Source organism: Bos indicus x Bos taurus, chromosome 7 (genome assembly GCF_003369695.1).
Source record: "Bos indicus x Bos taurus breed Angus x Brahman F1 hybrid chromosome 7, Bos_hybrid_MaternalHap_v2.0, whole genome shotgun sequence".
In the NCBI taxonomy this organism is placed as follows: Eukaryota; Metazoa; Chordata; class Mammalia; order Artiodactyla; family Bovidae; genus Bos; species Bos indicus x Bos taurus.
In genome coordinates this window covers 64,385,893-64,404,104 of record NC_040082.1, presented here as the reverse complement: position 1 = coordinate 64,404,104, position 18,212 = coordinate 64,385,893, and the positions used below count along the sequence as shown (strand labels likewise).

General features: G+C 37.2%; 1 protein-coding gene across 5 annotated transcripts in view; it reads left to right on the top strand.

The window, feature by feature from the left end:
• The window catches only part of PCBD2 (pterin-4 alpha-carbinolamine dehydratase 2), a 41,875-nt gene extending 23,878 nt beyond the window's left edge, over window positions 1–17,997 (top strand). For 3 of the 5 annotated variants that reach the window (XM_027546459.1, XM_027546461.1, XM_027546460.1), the window contains exons 3-4: window positions 16,530–16,610; window positions 17,745–17,997. In XM_027546459.1, coding sequence (XP_027402260.1) covers window positions 16,530–16,610; window positions 17,745–17,840 — 177 coding nt within the window. In that variant the 3' untranslated portion in view covers window positions 17,841–17,997. Of the gene's footprint in view, window positions 1–5,519; window positions 5,621–13,690; window positions 16,307–16,529; window positions 16,611–17,744 lie in introns of those variants that run through there. The other 2 variants (XM_027546462.1, XM_027546463.1) reach the window with 2 other exon arrangements.
• Window positions 17,998–18,212: the final 215 nt, after the last annotated feature.

The window sequence follows — 18,212 nt, the reverse complement described above, 5'->3', positions numbered from 1 at the left end:
GTGCTGAGTGGAGGTACTGTGGGGCGGAGGAAGGAATAGGGTTAGGAGGCTGTGAACTCAAGGATATTTAAATGCTGTCTGAAATTCAAACATTTTGTTTGGCAGTTTTAATTACTTTAATATATATACACACACACACACACATATGTATATTTAGAGTGCTTTTAAAGGAACTTATTACCAACTTTTAAAAATTGCAAAACCCAAACTATTCCCCATTTGTTTTGATGTAAACAAAGTCATTTCTTACTAACTCATAAAGTTACAAGTGGCAAAACAAAGGTGTTGCAACAAAAAGAAAAAAAAAATCTCTTTATTTAGCTTTAATTTTTAAAGTTTTAAAAATAGAGCCTACCTGTATTTACAATAATTTGACTTTTATTTTCTCTCTTGTCAGATTTGTGAGCAGATTTTTCTTAAATTCATTATTATGTTTTTAGTCTTTCAAAAAACGTATTTGGAATATACCTAATCATATTTTCTGCTTAAAGGAAATATATTGGAAGAAAATACTCAATAGTATTGAATTTTGTGAGAAAACACCAACCTTGAACCTTCTAAAAAAGGCATGTGTGTGTCTTTTCATTGTCATTAATCAGTATGGCCCTGCCTTCTTAGAAACTGGTACACAATAAGAAGGTGGCCAGATGATTTTCTTATCTTCAGGTTTTGGTTTTTGTTTCTTCTTCTTTTTTGAGATTCTGAAATTTTTAGAACCTTATGTCCATAACCTGTTAATGCCTAAATATGTGAGGGTCATCTTCTGGGTCATAGGAACCTTTACCATTTTTGAAAGGAGTTTTACCCACATCTGAGGCAGTCAGGAGAAAGTGATGCAGAGTGCCCCAGTCTGCCAAAACACAGAGACTACTTAAATCCTGTGCAGCATCTACCATGTGTCAGCACAACCTCTAGGCCTAAAACTTTCGGTGCATCTAAGGAAGGAAACAGAAACTCATAAGAAAAACAAACACACAAGAAGGTTCAAAATTCTCTGTGAAAGGCTGAGACAGGTATTTGTGACTTGGTGTCTGCTCTCACAATGTATGAAACCGAAAGATCAGTTGAACACTTAACTACCGTAAAGTTTTACTGGAGCTTGTAAAATCGCTTCTGCCTTCCCAAATAGGTCATTTATGCCAGACAGAGAGCTCTAGGTTCTTTCTTGACTACCATGAAGAAACAAACTCTCACTTCCTAAACAATATGGTTGCTGGCCTAGGAAAACCCCAGTCTGTGCAATGAGAAGAATCTTTTCTATGTTTTGTTAATCATCAGGGAACATAGCACTTAGCTCCTTATGCTGGTTGTCAAGTCACAAAGTGGGAGGAGCCCTGCCGCCCTGGTCCACCCTCTTCCTCCTGCAAGAGGAATCCAAGGCTGAGCGGGAGGGGGAGTGTACATTTTCCTTTCTGGGTCTTTCTGTATCACAGGACTTTTCAGGCACTTTCCCATAACATACTGCGTGAGTCCAGATAAGACTTAACGTTAAAGTAGCACACTTTTTTTTTGTAAAGAAAATGAATTCAGGCTAAAAATTGTAAGGCATGCTTTTCTGTGCCTTGGGGTTTCAGGCTCTGGCAACTCTGACCCTGTTAATCTCATGGAGGATGGCTGTTGGCGTTGCTCATTTCTCTCAGAACCACCCCCAGTTTATTTCTGGTCTCATGCCCACCCCCCATATTTACAGATGAGCGTATTTTTTTTTGTTTTACTATAACTCTGGATTTGCAACTGGCCATAATTCTGAAGATTTCCATGAAGAATACAGTAAGACTACCAGGTAGGCATGGCCCCAGGTTTTCCACTGGGTGCTTGGAGAAGATTAGGCAAACCAAGAGGGTAATGGAGACTTTAACTTCATTATGAAACTCTACCGATATTATAATTTTGAAAACTTAAGATGCAGATCATTTCAGAGCAGTACTCTGTTTTCTAAGCACTAAAAACAAAAACAGAGAGAGCTCTTTTGTATGCTGACTCCTGGGCCTTCTCTCTACCCCTCAATGAGTCCTCTCCTGGGCAGATTGGAAACTGTGTGAAAGTTGGATAGTGGGAATTTTCCTGGTGGCCCAGTGGTTTGTGCTGTCACTGCCAAGGGGCTTTGGGAAACTAAGATCTCACAAGTCATACGGTGTGGCCAAAAAAAAAAAAAGAAGGTTGGGTGGTGTGCCCACAGTCACATGCATGGCTGGGAGAAATATTTGAGGATAAGACCTCAGGTCCCAGAGAAGTCTGCTCTGGGGATTGATCCTTCCACAGGGCACACTATTTTTCCTGTACAGCACAGTGACTCAGTTATACATATATATGCTTTCTTTTTCATAAATATTCCATTATAGTTTGTCACAGGATATTGAATGTAGTTCCCTAGGCTATACAGTAAGACCTTGTTGTTTATCCATTCTCTGTGTAATAGTTTGCATCTATTTAGTTTGCATAATCCCAAACTCCCAATCCATCCCTCTCCGACCCTCTTCCTCCTTGGCAAGCACAGGTCTGTTCTCTATGACTTGTGACTCTTTCTGTTCTGTGGATAAGTTCTTATTTTATTTTTTTCATGGAAAAACTTTATTTTAAATATGGCAGCATTTGTGTCATATTTTAGATTTTACATTTAAGTAATATTATATTTATTTTTCTCTTTCTTCACTTAGTATGATAATCTCTAGGTCTGTCCATACTGCTGCAAATGGCATTATTTAATTCTTTTTTATGGCTGAGTAGTATTCCATCGCATGCTGCCGCTATTGTAATTAGCTAATATTCTTTTTTGTTGAACTTCACTTTGTGTGTGAGGGCACTGTGCTGTGTGATTGGTACACATCATCTCCCTGTATCCAGATGGGGGAATCTCAGCCTAGGCAGGACGTGTAGCTTGCTCAAGATCTGGGTCTAGAACACAGGTTCTGAATTCTTGGATTGATATTCTTTCCATCTCATTGTATGCTTCTGTTACAGTAGATGTGTTTTTAAAATGTTCATTTCCTCTGCAAAACAGTTTTAAAATATGAATAAGTTAACCACACTTTATCTGTTTCCCTATTGATGGACATTTGTTTTTTCTGATGTTCATTACTACAGTGAGTTTTGTTAACAGGCATCCTTTTATTTCCTTGTGGACAGGTGTGAGAGTGTCCTTAAGGTATAGATCTAAAAATGAAATTGCTGGGACAACCTTCTGGTATACAGATTAATAAAAAATTAAGGTTCAGGATTGTGTGAAGGACAGGACTTGGAGACATTCACATATAAGCCCAGTGGCAAGGCTGTTTGTCATTAAAGAACCCCACCCATACATGAAGCCAGTGAAATCTGTAGTGATCTAAGCCCTTAAGACCTCAGAGCAGTAGGAGCTGATTTTGAAGTGGCTCTGGAAATCTGGGGAAGGTGTGCGTAAGGTGCCAAGATAGAGCACAAGTGGGGCCTCAGTCCACGTACTGAGTACTTTAGGGTGGAAAAGATCCACTTTTAACCGAAATTCACTGTTGAGAGCGCTAACTTGGAATGTCATCCATGATACTGCAGATTTGTAACTTGCTACCTTACTTGTTTATAAATGTGCAAAGATTAGGTTTAAACTCGTTATTTTATAAATGTCTATTGCCTGAAAAACGATATTCCAAAAGGATATTTTCCCTTTAATTTCTCAAATCAAAAAGCTCCAGATTGTGATAAAAATGTAACTACTTGCTGTCTCCTTTGCTCTGCAGATATGCGTGGCTGAGACTGAAAAATGGCGCTAGTCAGGTCGGTTAGCTTCTGCACATTCGGGAACGGGTGGACTTAAACTAGGATGTAGTGTGGACTTCAGTGGAGCTGGGATTGGGATGCAGATGCTGAGTATCTGCTAGTGCTGTCTTACCCAGCTGTGTTTAAGTAATCTCATTGCTTTCAGTGGAAGAATCCTATTTTACTCTGGTCTTCATGGGCAAAGATAATTATATATATTTGCCTGGGTAAGCAAATCGATCAACTTGTAATAAAGTGTATCAGACCATTTCTTTGGCAGGACCAACCAGAACAGTTTGTGAAGCAGAGCTGTTTCCAATGGAGCATGGAAAGCTTTGAAAATTCTCAGTAATAGCAGAAAGCAATATTTGAAACCACCCTTAAACAATTGTTTGTTTTCCTCTTTCCTAACCAAGTTTATAAAAATTTGGTCAGACAGGCGTTTTGTTTTGATTTAAAATATTTTCAGTGAATTGTTATCTGCCGAATGCACATGTGTTCCTGCACTTTTTCTTTCATGACTGAAATTTAAACCCTTCCCTGAAGTCCCCCTGAAAACCTCACTCTGCCCAGTAAGGTTTGCGTATGGGAGGAGGGTGAAGGGATTGGGACCCTGGAGAAAGCTTGCTATTTGAAATCTGCCTGTGCAGTTGTGTACTAGAAATGGCTGTGGTTCGTGCCATAAGGGCTCTTTGTCTTTCTCCTCTACCAAGATTCCTCACCCCCGAAGGACGTTGGTTAATGCGGGCATTTCACTTCGGTTAATCAGATCATGAGTGCCTGTGAGCATGGCAAGAGGCATGATTGAAGCATTTATAAAAAGTTGGCTCATAGTAAGCCACATAATTTGTTTTAAAGAATTACCTCTTCAGTGACATTATATATATTGGGGAAAAAAAAGCCCAAAGATTGTGGTTTATAACACCACACCTGGTCCACATTGTACTGGATGAATCCATATTTGCTTCGCTGTAAATGATTTTGAGGGTGGAATTCTTGGATTGTTTTGTGTCTTGTAAGCCCTTGACATTGTACTGGTACCTGTGTGCACACAAACCTCCTGACATGGGAAAGGCCAGCTCAGCCTTCCACTGAAATGCAGGTTGGCTGCATTTATTCTGCATGTTCTTAGAATGAGGAAATGATATGACAATAAACAGAAATGCCCTTGCTGAAGAGAGAAGGGAAGCTGGTGTTTATCTGGTCAGGTGGTTTAGATTAGCCATGATGCGGCTCTGTATTATGTTACTTTAAATCATTGTGTCCCAACAGGACATAAATTATGAAGATTGTTACAGTATGTTTCATCCTATGTAAGATCAACAAATTGGAATAATTTTTTTATAGGAAAATCACAGTGCTTTTTGGCAAGGCTATTGAAGCCTTTAATTTGACTTGAGTATTTCTCAAATATTATTGCCTAATATATAAAGTATGATTTGCATAAGGTATGAAATAATAAACTTTTAAAAACAAAAGGGAAGAAATTCTCTTTAGCAGTTGCATCAAATGGCGAAGTGCTCTCACTCCATTGGGATCCGTATGCTTTCTTTGTCCTCGTGTCTTAAAGCCAGTTTGTGGTCCTTTCCTCTGACGTGATTGTGAGTGGGATCGTGAGCGCAGGTCTTGGTGCAGAGATGAAGCTTTGCTGTGTGCTGCCTGCCCGCCAGCCTTCACCTGCACAGAGAAGGCAACTGCTCTGGGGTGGAACTGTATGGGAGCCTGCTCTAAGGTGGAGAAAAACTTTCCCACTTACATACGTCCAGGAAAACAAACCTTTTTTTTCTTTTTTCCTTTCAGGACTTTGTGGATTAGTAAAAAAAAAAAAAAAAAAGGCAAAAACCAACCCAAACCTCAAAACTGTACTTGATCAACAACTAAAGTTAAGGTAATTTATGTAAGAATATTACAAAAAGAATTGATTTAAATAAGCATTTATTCTTTTAAATAATTCTCATTACTGGTTTTCTGAGTTAGTCGCCTTATTTGTGAATTTTAAACAAGAAACGGTTTTTCGTTTGTATTCGGGAGGCATCTAAATTTATTTGGCCACACAGGACAAATTTTCTAGATTAAAAAAATGGCATGAAATTACTTGGTGTGGGATTTAAACAAATTGGAGCTTTTTCAGTGTCCCACAGTAGCACATTTTCTACGTGTTCTTATCAGACCTCCTTACACTGAGAGTGAGCTTAAGAAGTAGTAGAGCCTCTGGTTTACAGAGACTGGGAGAGGTGAGACAGATTAAGGATTTGCTTGAGGCCATAGAATGAGGCAGAGCTGGGGTTAGAACTTTTTGGAATATGATGACACCTGGGCCCCCCTCCCACCCTCCACCGTCTGACTCCCCAACAGACCTTGTGATCTTTTGATGCCAAAAATAGGATAAGTGCTAAGTTTTTTCTACTTTTTGTGCCTCAGACCTTGATATTTTTCTTTTAATTCTTTAGTAATACTGTTTAGAACATAAAACCGAAAAAGTCCCTAGTTTCATCAATAAGGGTAGGAATAGAGCTCTCCTTAAGCCTCATCATAACAGATTGAGGATAAACTCGGAGTATACTTGTGGTTTGCTTCAGCTCAATGTCTGAAGACTGACAAGTTCATGGACCTTTCCAAGTTCATAACCTGTGTGTGCACTTTGAAACAAATAAATACAGACGACTTATGGGATGGTCTCTATCTGCACCGGCTTCTTCAGGATTGGCATCGTTTTCTGAGATGTGGGTCTGGCAGACTGTTTTCTCCCGGTGATTCATTGCAGCCGTCTATCACTGGATGTCCTCTGTGGAATGATCAGGATGTCTGATGGGGCTTGAATAGTTGGGTGATATATTTTTCCTACAGAAAATATTGGCAAGTGTTGCTGAAACTGTACTTAAAAACTCTTACAAGGAGACTTGATTCTGTTTAAAAATAGTGAAAGAAAGGATAAGTATGAATTCACTGATGCTGTACAGACCTTTTTATACCATCGGATATTTTGTGATGTGAAGTGGAATGAGACTGTTTTACAAAATGTATACTGCTTGTAGAAAATGTATTTACTGTACCATTAAGCCAGATTAGATACTACTTTGTTTCTTTAAAATACTTTTTGAGTGCTCCCACCCCCAGATGGTGGGGGATCGGGTGTTCTTTTTGCCCTGAGCCCTTATTTTCTTCCTTTACCCTTTTGGTTATTGTTACTGGATCTTGACTTTCAGATTAATTTAACACATCCAGTTTGGGCAGAAAGAAACCTTTTCACCTTTTCTCTCTTTCTCTTTTTAAAATTAAGTGCATATATATAAAAAATAAGGCAAGGAAGTTTCCTATCAGATATAAACTGGAATTATATCGTGTAAGTACTAGTTGCATCTATTAAAAGGAAACAGTTGATTATAAAGAAGAAAAGATAGGGAATAAACTGCTATTTTGCATATTATTCCATTAAAAAAAATGTATTTGGCCAGATACTCCCCATATATGGTTTGGATGCATGACATTGAAGCCTAGGGATATTTTTTCTATATAAATTTGAATTTTTATAAATTTTATGATGATCACAGTATAAAGGAGTGTAAATTGTAATTCTCAAAGGGTTGCTAAAACAAAACAAAAACTTTGGTAGTCCTTGCCATACTCGCCCTTTATAAGACTCCTGAAAGCTAACAAATATGGATTATCAGCAGATTAGGGAAGAAAACCTCCAAAAGAACTTTTCTGAGGCAATTGATTGGCAATAATGAATAGCAGCAGTCAACAGCAAGGCATCAAAAGTTATTTTGACATTGGTGAACTTGGTGTAAATGACTTCTTGAGTGATTTTGAAACCATTGTTTCTCCTGATTCCAGGAGAGCAAAACTAATGGATTGTGAGAAATTCTAGAGGAAACTAATCAGACTGAGCTGTTTGTCTGCCCAGTAGTAGCTACTGATGACATGGGGACATATGATTTAAATATACGTGCAGAGGAATTCGGAAATGAATGGTGTCTTTTCAGGGATAAAGTATTCTCAGTGAGTGATCGTCTTGGTCAGAATGTCTTTTTGGCACAGAGAGAGCTGTGTGAAGTCTAACTATTGTAGTTAGAGAACGTTCACTGAAAATAGAACAGAAACGAAGGGCTCTTAGGTAAAATTGTGTGTACAGGTGTTTATGTTGCTTATCTCCGCTGCCTTGAGAAGAGTGGATTCATGCTAGTGGACCTCTGTCAAACAGTCATCTCCCTAGCCTGGGAATTCAGGAGGTGTTTACCAATGTAATTATAAATCCTAATTCTGCAAAGAAAACTGTTTTGTACCTTGTGTTTTCATTTAACGGTATGTATTGAAGGTAGTACTGTGTAATTAGCTAAAAGAGCTGCCTTATTTTTTCCAAATGGCTGTTTAAGATATTATGATTATTGCAAAAAAAAGGTGACTGAGGAACTTATTTTTAAGGCTCTAAAAATATTATGGTTCTGTGAGTACAGCTTTCGAAGGTAATATTTAGAAGTATGTGCTCTCTCACAGGTGGTGTACTTATTACCAACAGCTGAAAGGGCACTAATTCAGCCTAGGGCACAGCAGAGCGTCTGCTCATTCAGTAGCTTGTGGACATTGTCTTAAGAGCCTGGGGAAGCCGGTTTAATTTCAGAGTTGGATATTCTTGGGTGGGTTATTGGGAATGTTGGGCTCTGCAGTGGCTCATGTAAAAGGCAGGTAGACTAGAGGCCCCGTGTTGGTGGGGGTTGTCTGCCCCAGACGCACACATGCTGGACTGCCTAGGGAATGGTCCTCAGGTAAGGCCTTTCGTTTGGCTTCTCAGGGAGATGTGAGTCACCTGCTTGGCTAAGATGCTTCCTGACAGATTGCCAGTTCCACTGGAAATCTTCTTTTGAGGGTACCCACATAGAGAAATAGTTTTAAATATGTTGCTGGTTTTCTCAGCCTTGCAAAGATGAATTTCTTTGGTCTTTCTATTGTTCTTGTACTGAGTTTGAAAAGAAATCCTTCCCTTCCAGAGTCTAGGCACTATAATGTTGAAGTGTTGGTGGTGATGATAATTAATAATAGCGTTAACTGAGCACCTAGTAGAATGCCTGTCATACTGTAAAGTCTGCTACATGAGGTATCGCCTTTTTACATATGGGAAAACTGAGGCTCATTTCACATGTTAAGTAATTTCTCTGAGGTCAAATAACTAGTGAACAAAAGAGCTAGACTTGAACCTAGGTCTCTGACCCTGAAGTTTCTGCAGTTGACCACTGTGTCAACATACCAGTGACAGTTTAGAGGGAAAAAACATGATCAAATACATCTTTGGTTGGATCTGCTCTGCACATTTCTTGTGTTGTTAATTGAGAATATTCTTCTGTTGCCTGCAGATTAAGATCTGGTGTTCTCTTTGCAGCAACTAGAATAGTTGCCCGTGTTTTTCAGAGAAAGTCATTGTGAGACATGAAGTCATATTCTAGGGCAAAGAATGCCTTCCTTGGTGTACCAAGCAATGTTTATGTGGTTGATCAGTCATCAACACCAAGAGAAGGTCCTGTCCTGTGACATGTGCGTGCTTGGCAATGATCTTGCTCTGCATTTTGCTTAATAATTTTCATTATTTTTAATTAAAGTTGAAGAAGTGCAGACTCTAGCTAAAATTAAGGTAGGTTGTGTTGCCGGAATCTGGTAATTACTTTAATTGATCACAAGATAGTTTCCTTGATCACCAATTAGACTAAATTGCCGATCATGTTTCAAGACGTGAAGAAATGCCCGAACTGATTTATGTAATAGTGTTTTCATTTCTAATCAGACATAAATATCGTTTCCTTCCATAGCAATTGTATTTTATAAAAAAAAAAAAGGGTTATAGGCCTACAAACATGAAGGTGATTCATAAACAATAGAGTTCTAATTCATTGAATTAGTAAAGGAAGTATTTAGAGGCTTAATGGAGATTGTACTGGGGAAATTACTTTGGAGTTGCTGGTGCTCATTTTCTTAGTGGGAGATGTGTTCTTTTTTAGTGTGTAATTAAAATAGTCTATAATCAAAATATAAAAGGCAGCTGACTTAAAGAACATATCAAAGAGAATTGCTCTGAGTAATGACAGATTCATATTGTAAATATGTGCTAGAAGTTAAGTCTTAGAACTTTAATAAATCATACATGTTATTTGGACTGAAGCTGATGCTGTTAAACATTTCACAGATCAATACAGGGTTTTGTTTCAGTTTTGTGCATCTGATAGTCTTTCATATTTTCATGGAGTAAACTGAAACAAAAGGAACTTTAAGAAAAATTAAGGTTCCCAAAGAATACTTGATTTGGGGGTTCATGGAAAAATCTTTTAATTGCTGATGGTTTGGAGATTTCCAAATGACAAACTCCATTGGCCCGATTTACTGTGATTGTAATGCTTACATTCCTTAAAATGGCAGAGTGACTTAAAAAGTCATACTTCATCATGCATTCATGGACTTGTTCATAAAATGTTTGTAATTTGCAATAGAGGAAAGACTGAAACCATTATCAGCCATTATATGCTATTTGTTGGACATATGTTTGTTTGAAATGGCCGTGGCTCAACAGAATATGGCTCATAGACAAACTATGCTGTAAATTGGCACTAAAAACCCACCTAAACAGGTAGGCATATGTTAAGAAGTTAATGTGAGCCAAAATATTTTAATATGAACCAGGTTACATACATTGCAGGATCCCAGTTCCCTTTACAGTGAGACCTTCATTTGCATGGTTTCCTCATTTTTTCCCTACCCAGCTTTAAAAATAGGTCATGTATATATTGGTTCAAAAGTTAAAAGGGACCAAAGAGTATAGTAAGCCTCTTCCTCTTCCTCTTTCTGATTCTTAACCGTCCAGTTCTCCCTCTCCCCAACCCCCATCACTCACTGTTAGCGGATCCTTATGTATGTCATTCCAGAGATGTTAATTCACGTGGTTTCTTTTCTTTCCTTTTCATACAACTTATAGACTATTGTTACCCATTTTTTTCTTATTTAATAATATATCTTGGAGGTATTTCTAGTCAGAGGATAAATAGTTTTCTCCTTCTTCTTAATGGCTACGTAGTATTCCAGTGAATAAATATACCGTGAAATATAGTTTAGTCAGTTCTTTATTGATGGACATGTGGCTCTTTCAGCCCTGTCACTGTTAAAGACTGTGTTGCAGTGACCATTCTTGTAATTTTTGTATGGGTATGTCTGCAGGAAAAATTCCTAGAAGTGGAATTGCTTGGCTGAAAGGCATAATCCTATTTTCCTAAGGGCATAGGCATTTTTAATTTTGATCTTGTCATGTTCTCTTCCATAGTGATTATTGTATTAATTTATTTTCACCAAAAATATATGGAAGTGCCTTTTCTCCTGTACCTTCACTAGCAGAATATTATCAAACTTTTTGATCTTTGCCAAACAAGAGATTTAACTTAGTTCCCCACACCCTGACTTTTTGAGATAAAATTGACAAATAACTTAGTTTTAATTTGTACTTCCATATATGGAGTTAGGCAATTTTTATGTTTAAAAACTATTTGATTTCTTTTCTGTTAGCTATTATGTCCTTACCCATTAAAAAAAATTGCATGTTTGGTCTTTTTCTTATTCATCAGATCTCTCTACATGCTGAGGAAATGTGTACTGCAAATAAAGTTTGTTGTTTGTCTTTTAATTTGTTTGTTGATTTTTATTGTCATACAGAAAAACATTTAATGTAGTAATCTTTTTTTAAGTAGTGGTTTAAAGTTTTCTGCATGTAGAATTTATGCATTTCTTGTTAAGCTTTACTTTTAGATAATTTTTGGTGCCATTTTAGGTGGGAACTTTTCTTATAGTATCTTTGCTAATTCATTGTTTTTATAAGAAGACTATTGACTTTTGTGGGGGTGGGGGCTTGTTTATTTTCTACTTCGGTGGGAATTCTTCCCGTGTTTCCTTGTTAAGAAAGATGTTGCCTTTTGAACTGAGAATATATTCTCTCATTTAAGGAGCCCATATGTTTTTATTTCATTAAGAGTTTTCATGCATAAAAAATATTGAATGTATCAAATATCTTTTTAGAATTTATAGAAGTCATATATAATTTTTCTCTTTTGATTTATTAGTATGGTAAATCATATTAACAGGTCCCCAATATTGAACTATCCTTGCATTCTTGGAAAAAATCCTATTTGCTCATGGTGTTTTGTTCCAGTGTACTCAAAGTTTTATTTATTAGGATTTCAATTAATATGAAATCTATAGTTTCATTATTATGTACTATCTATGTGAGAATTTGGAGACTGTTATTATAGGTTAGGGAAGTAATCTGGAAATATCCTTCTTTTTCTTTGCTCTGGAATAGTTTAATCAGTATTAGAGTTAACTGTTCCATATAGGTTTGGTAGAATTCCTCTGTGAAATGATTGGGAAGGGTTACATTTGGGTGTTACTGTTAGACACATTTCTCTTTTACAGTTATTTAATTAATTTTTTTCTCTTCTAAAGTCAATTTTGATCATTTTTCTGTCTCAGAGAACTATCTTATGTTTTAAAGTTTATTTGTATCAACTTTGTTTAAAAATCATTTTTTGTATGTTTTAAAATTTTTCTTGTAATTGTAGTTACTTCCCCATTCTCATCCCTTTACCATACAGTTTTAGTACATATTATTTTTTAGTTCTAGTGCTTATGTTTTACACCTTTAAATATACATGTATCTTTAACATTTGATATTTCAGCTTTTAAAGATTTTTTTAAACTTTCATTTACCTTCCCTATTTCTATTTCTTTCAACTATTTAAAATATTTATTTATTTGGCTATGTTGGGTCTTAGTTATGGCTGCTGCTGCTGCTGCCAAGTCGCTTCAGTCGTGTCCGACTCTGTGCGACCCCATAGACGGCAGCCCACCAGGCTCCCCCGTCCCTGGGATTCTCCAGGCAAGAACACTGGAGTGGGTTGCCATTTCCTTCTCCAGTGCATGAAAGTGAAAAGTGAAAGTGAAGTCACTCAGTCTACTGAGTCACTGCAGCCTACCAGACTCCTCCATCCATGGGATTTTCCAGGAAGAGTACTGGAGTGGGCTGCCATCGCCTTCTCCACTTAGTTGTGGCATGTGGGGTCTTTTGTTGTGGTGCATGGGCTCTCTGGTTGTGGTGCATGGGCTCTGGGATATATGGACTTAGTTGCTCCATGACATGTGGGGTCTTAGTTCCCAGACCAGGGGTTGAAGCAGTGTCCCCTACATTGCAAGGCAAATTCTTAACCACTGGACTGCCAGGGAAAACTATTAAAATAATAGTTTATAACATTTATATTTTATTCTGTAAGTATAAACCCCCACAGTTGTTTTAAATGTATTTCTAGAGCTGAGTGAATTTATTACTCATTGCCAATACTTTTGGTATAGTTTCTCCATTAAACTCTTAGTTACATATATTTCATCCTTTAATAAAAATTTCCTCAAGAAGGGTGAATGGAAATTATTCCCTGAGTTACTGCATTTAAAAAACATATGTCCTCTGCATTAATTTCAAGCAATGGTTTAGCTGGGTATAAAATTCTTCACACTTTGATTTCCTAAAGTCGTTATAGGCATTGCTCCTCTGGCTTGTATGTTGAATTTGATATGTGGAAGTTTAAAGTCAGTAAGATTCTTTTCATCATTATAGGTGAATTGATCTTTTTGACTAGATGCCAAAAGGATTCTTTAAATCTTCATAGTTCATTAACTTTACTAGAATGTATGGAAATGGATGAATTCTTAGTCTATGGATTTAAATTTTTTCTTTTTGGAAGTTTTTCTTGAATTAAATCTCCAGGGTTTTTTTTTTTCTTTTTTCTTTCTTCTTTTTTTTTTAAGTTGTTCTTTTATTGACAACAATTGTCTATAAGTTAAATATACTTCATTTTCTGTACTTACTATTTTCTAGTTCTTATTGACTCTAGTTGATTTCTACTTCATCTGTCCATTTTCTCAGTCCTGTTCTCTAAACTTATTAATTGCTGGTGTCTATTCTGCCTTGGCCTGTTAGCAACTTTCTTTGATGGAATGGTTTTAGAAAGCCTGTGCATTTAGCTAGCTCAAGGCCTTTAGATTCCAAGTGGCATCCTGGTAACAAGTAGCTACAGCTATAAAAATAAATCTTTGAAAGAAGGGACAGATGCTTTTCACGATTTGCCAAGTCTGCTGTTTAGTCATATTCCTTCTTTATTATATTCCAGATAATCAGAATTCCCCTTTGAAGTTTTTCTTTTTCCCTCTCCTTACATACTCATCTAACTTCCTTGCAAAAATTCTTTTACTTTAATTTGAATGTGTACTGATATAGATGTTTTTAATTTGTAGATTTAAAAATAAATATTTGGAGGATTATTTGGTTCTGTTATAAGGAAGAAAAATTATGGAATTATCTTTTTGCTCCCAGAGAAGATTGAATATTCTTTTCCTAAGGAAGAATTAGGAGCAAATCCTGTGTAAATAGTTTATTAGGCTTTGTGATGTTTTATTGAATGTAAATATTAGGTGACAGTTGAAGGGAAATATGTAAAAGAAAGGAAAATGCAAATTTGGAGAATCTTTGGATGTGCCTTTTTTCTTTTAAGCATTGTATATAGATAGGGTAGATGCTTTTTCTTTGATCAGTATACCTCTAATGATATGGCTGTTCTCTTATAAGTCATATTTTTGATGGAATAGATTTTGCTACTATGCTGATAGCATGCTGGGTGGTCAGAGATTTGAGGATCACTTCTGACCATGTTCAGATCAGACACTCATTCAGTCCATTTGGCTCTTGGGAATGTTAAAGTATTCTAAGCATCACTTTGGACCTTTTTGGATGGCTTTGTTCAAAGAAATTGTGGCAACAGGGCTTAAAAACTTGGACAGTGACCCACTGTGCCACCTGATTTCTTATTATTCACTAGTTTTCCCCAGTCAGTGTGCCTCAGAATGTTATCCCACAGTGTGTTATTCGTCTGATATATGTGTGTCAGTTTCTGTTTAAGGCCCATGGGAAAATGCGAGGGCCATTCTTCCTAGAGACAGCAACTAGAATCTTAGGTTCTCAAGACCATGGGAGGGCTTTTTACTTATCGTTATGTTTTGTAAGGTTTGTGGTGTGCATTTGGCCAGAAGCTGTAGTGGTAGCATTGTGTGCATTAGTAATCTCTGACTCTGTGCCAGGTGCTGTGCTGAGTAATTTTATATCCCCATCTCTTTTTAAAAAATTAAAATAATTACATGAGCTTTTTATTATTATCCCCATTTTACTGAAGAAAATGGAGGCTCAGAGTTAAATCACATGACAGTTGAGTAATAGAATTGGGATTTGAATCCCTGGCTCCCTGGCTCAAAAATCCATGTCCTTAATGTCTGTATTACTGTCTCTCAGGGGTGGTGATATGATTGTAAATCTTCTAAAGCTAAATGAGAATAAGGCATTAGAAGCAAGCAGAGTAAAAATTCTCATAATAATTTAGTACAGGTTTACTCTGTTTTAATAGTTAAAACAAACTTTCTCATTCGACTTGCCCCTTCCGCCTCACATAATATGGAGAATCAGATTGAAATAAGAAGGGGTGGGAGAGTGAATATTGTTTGTCCACTGATAAGTCCATGCATGGTTAAGTGGATTTTTCTTGAACTTCCTTCCTTTTCTTAGTAGGGAAAACCTTCAGGCATTAAGTGTCAAAATGGAAATCTTTATCCTGAATGAAATCGATTGTGAGATAAGAACCATTATGAATGACAGAACTGTTTGAAAATGACATCTTCCATATTTCTGTTAACTTGGAAATGTGCTCCTATGTCATTTGGTGATTCAAAAAAACATAGCCCAACTAACATCAGATTGGTTTTTCTAGATAGGGGTAAAGAAGTTAAATATTTATATGGCTGTGATGGGTACTGCCCTGTGAATTCCACTGTAACTTTATAATTAATGTGCCATTACCTTAGAGCCTTACCAAGTATTTCTGCCTTCTGGACACGAAAGAGACAAACTCTTCTATTGTTTGCAATTACCCTCATAAAAATTTGAAAGTAAGCAAAGCAAGCAAAAAAAAAAAAAAAAATGTTTTTCTTTCCTCTCAGGACAGGTTTGCCTTCTGCTTAACAAAATTAGGTTTGCACTTTCCCAGTGGTATGAAGTCAGTGCCCTGCAGGTCCCCACTCAGGCCTGTGGCTGACTCTGCAGCCGTCTGCCCCAAGCGGAGTGTTTTCTCTTCGAAATGGCAGTGCTAGGCAGTAGCGAGAAGATCCTAAGCAGGCAAGCCCTTCTTTTCTGTTCCACTCTGGATGTCAGTGAAAATAGTCTCTCATCCCCTTCTGTCCTGCCTGGGGGATGGGATGGTGGTTCACTTCTACCAGAGCTTTCGCTTAAGACACACTCTCACATTTTCCCGTAGTCTTTGTGGTCAGTACCTTAGCAACCCAGTCACTAAAAACAAAAGGAGCAGTGCTGCAGGAAAAGAGACTGCTAAAGATTTGGGGCCAGGTACACTGGCCCCATTTGAGAGCCAGGACACTGAGTGGAAGGGAAATTATTCCCTGTTTTATAGAGTCTCATCCTGAGGACAGTTAAACAGTCCAGACAGGTCATTGGGTGAGACCAATTTCCCGGTTTGTTTATTTGAGCCTGAGTGTTTTTCACATACAGCAGCAGGTCACAGTCCTGCTACACTGCTATCCCACCTCTGTGGAGAGCACTCCCTTTTATTATTGCTTCTCTAGGCTTTCCTAACCCTGTCTTTATCGGGTTGCTCTGGGGTCCCTCTCAGGGGGGCACGGGCAGTGTCAGTCATCACTTTTGACTTCGTCTTATGCAGGCCTTTGGCTTTATGTCCCGAGTTGCCCTACAAGCAGAGAAGATGAATCACCACCCGGAATGGTTCAATGTGTACAACAAGGTAACTGAATTGCCTTATTTTGGGATCACCTTAATTTTGGAGTTAAGAAACTTCTTTCTTACTTGCTTGTCATCCTGTGCAGCTAAGTGTCATTCATTGTGCTTAGGAAAATACTCTCTTATTCTTTCTCTCAGAATCCCTGTGTATTATTGCAAATTAGTAACAAATTTCAGATTACTCAAAAGAACAATGACTAAGTTCCTTATTTTCATGCTTGTCTTCTACTGAAACTATGAAAAACAGGCCAAATTAGACTCCTGAATTAAGCTTGAATATCAGTCATGTAGATAACATTTTTTAAACCCTCTTAAGGTAAATTATTGAAAGAAATGGTAGCAAATCAGAAAGATATGTTTTTTTTTAATCTCATTGAAATCAATTTGTTCAAGTAAATTCTCTATTCTCAATTGGAACTGATCTTCGTAACAGCAGGGGGCACAGTGAGAAGACTCATGCTTGCCCCCGAAGTATCCTTACCTTCATGGTTATGCCATGTGAAATTTCTTATCGTCTGCTTTCTGTGAGGTTCTATAGTCTCTTGAAAGTCCTCTTTAAAAAAATAAAATTTCATATTTTTGTGATTTATTGCAGTAATTCAGAGGATGCAGGTACCAGCATAAGCTTTTATTTCCTAGTTGCCTTTCTTTACCCATAATTTTGCTTTTGCTTACTAATTGGTTTGTCAAGAGGCAACAGTCTGTTCTTCCACTGCCCTCCCCAACTTCTCTAATTTGGAAATGGGCTTTTTTTTTTAACATGGTTGCTAAGGTATTACATTTGATAGCTTAGTTTTTCTCAGTGGCCTGAAAAGAGTGTAATTAAAGTAATGGGAGTTAAAATGGAACTTCAATCTCTCTCTCTCTCTTTTCCCCCAAGAGTCAAGATTTGAGATTCTGGCAGCTCATTTGCCCTTATGAGAGAACCTTTTTATCCCTGGGTGGCTGCTGAGCTCAGCCTGGAGTTTACTGGGTTTTGGAAATGCATTGCTTATTCATAATGTAGTATTTTCTAAATCATTTAATCTCCCCAGTTCTCAAAGATAAATACTGAGTAATAGATTGATTTCTGAACCACCAAAGGAGAGTACCATGAATTGCAGCTCAGGGTTTTAAAAACTGTTTCTCTTTTTCTTAGGTCCAGATAACGCTCACATCGCATGACTGTGGCGGACTGACCAAAAGAGATGTGAAACTGGCCAAGTTCATTGAAAAAGCAGCTGCTTCTGTGTGACTCCTTCTAAAATGCATGTAGAATCTTACATACACATCTAGCTGCAATGGACTTTGAAGGCAATTTACATGAATAAATTAAGTTATAAATTTAGTTCACCTTTTGAACTATCACATTTTGTAAAATCAGTGCTTAAATAAAAATGATTTAAACTTGAGGCTGAGGTATTTTTCATTATATCTAATCACATATATAAGGTAAATCAACCCAGGTAATTCTATTAATATTTAAAAAGACAAGTAGCATTCTTAGAGAATAGAAATGGATATGCAGGAGCATTCTCATATCTGGAGGATTCTCATTCTCATTCCCATTATTCATATGGGCGAGCATTTTATATCCCAGAAATTCAAGTGATTATGGTGACTTTAC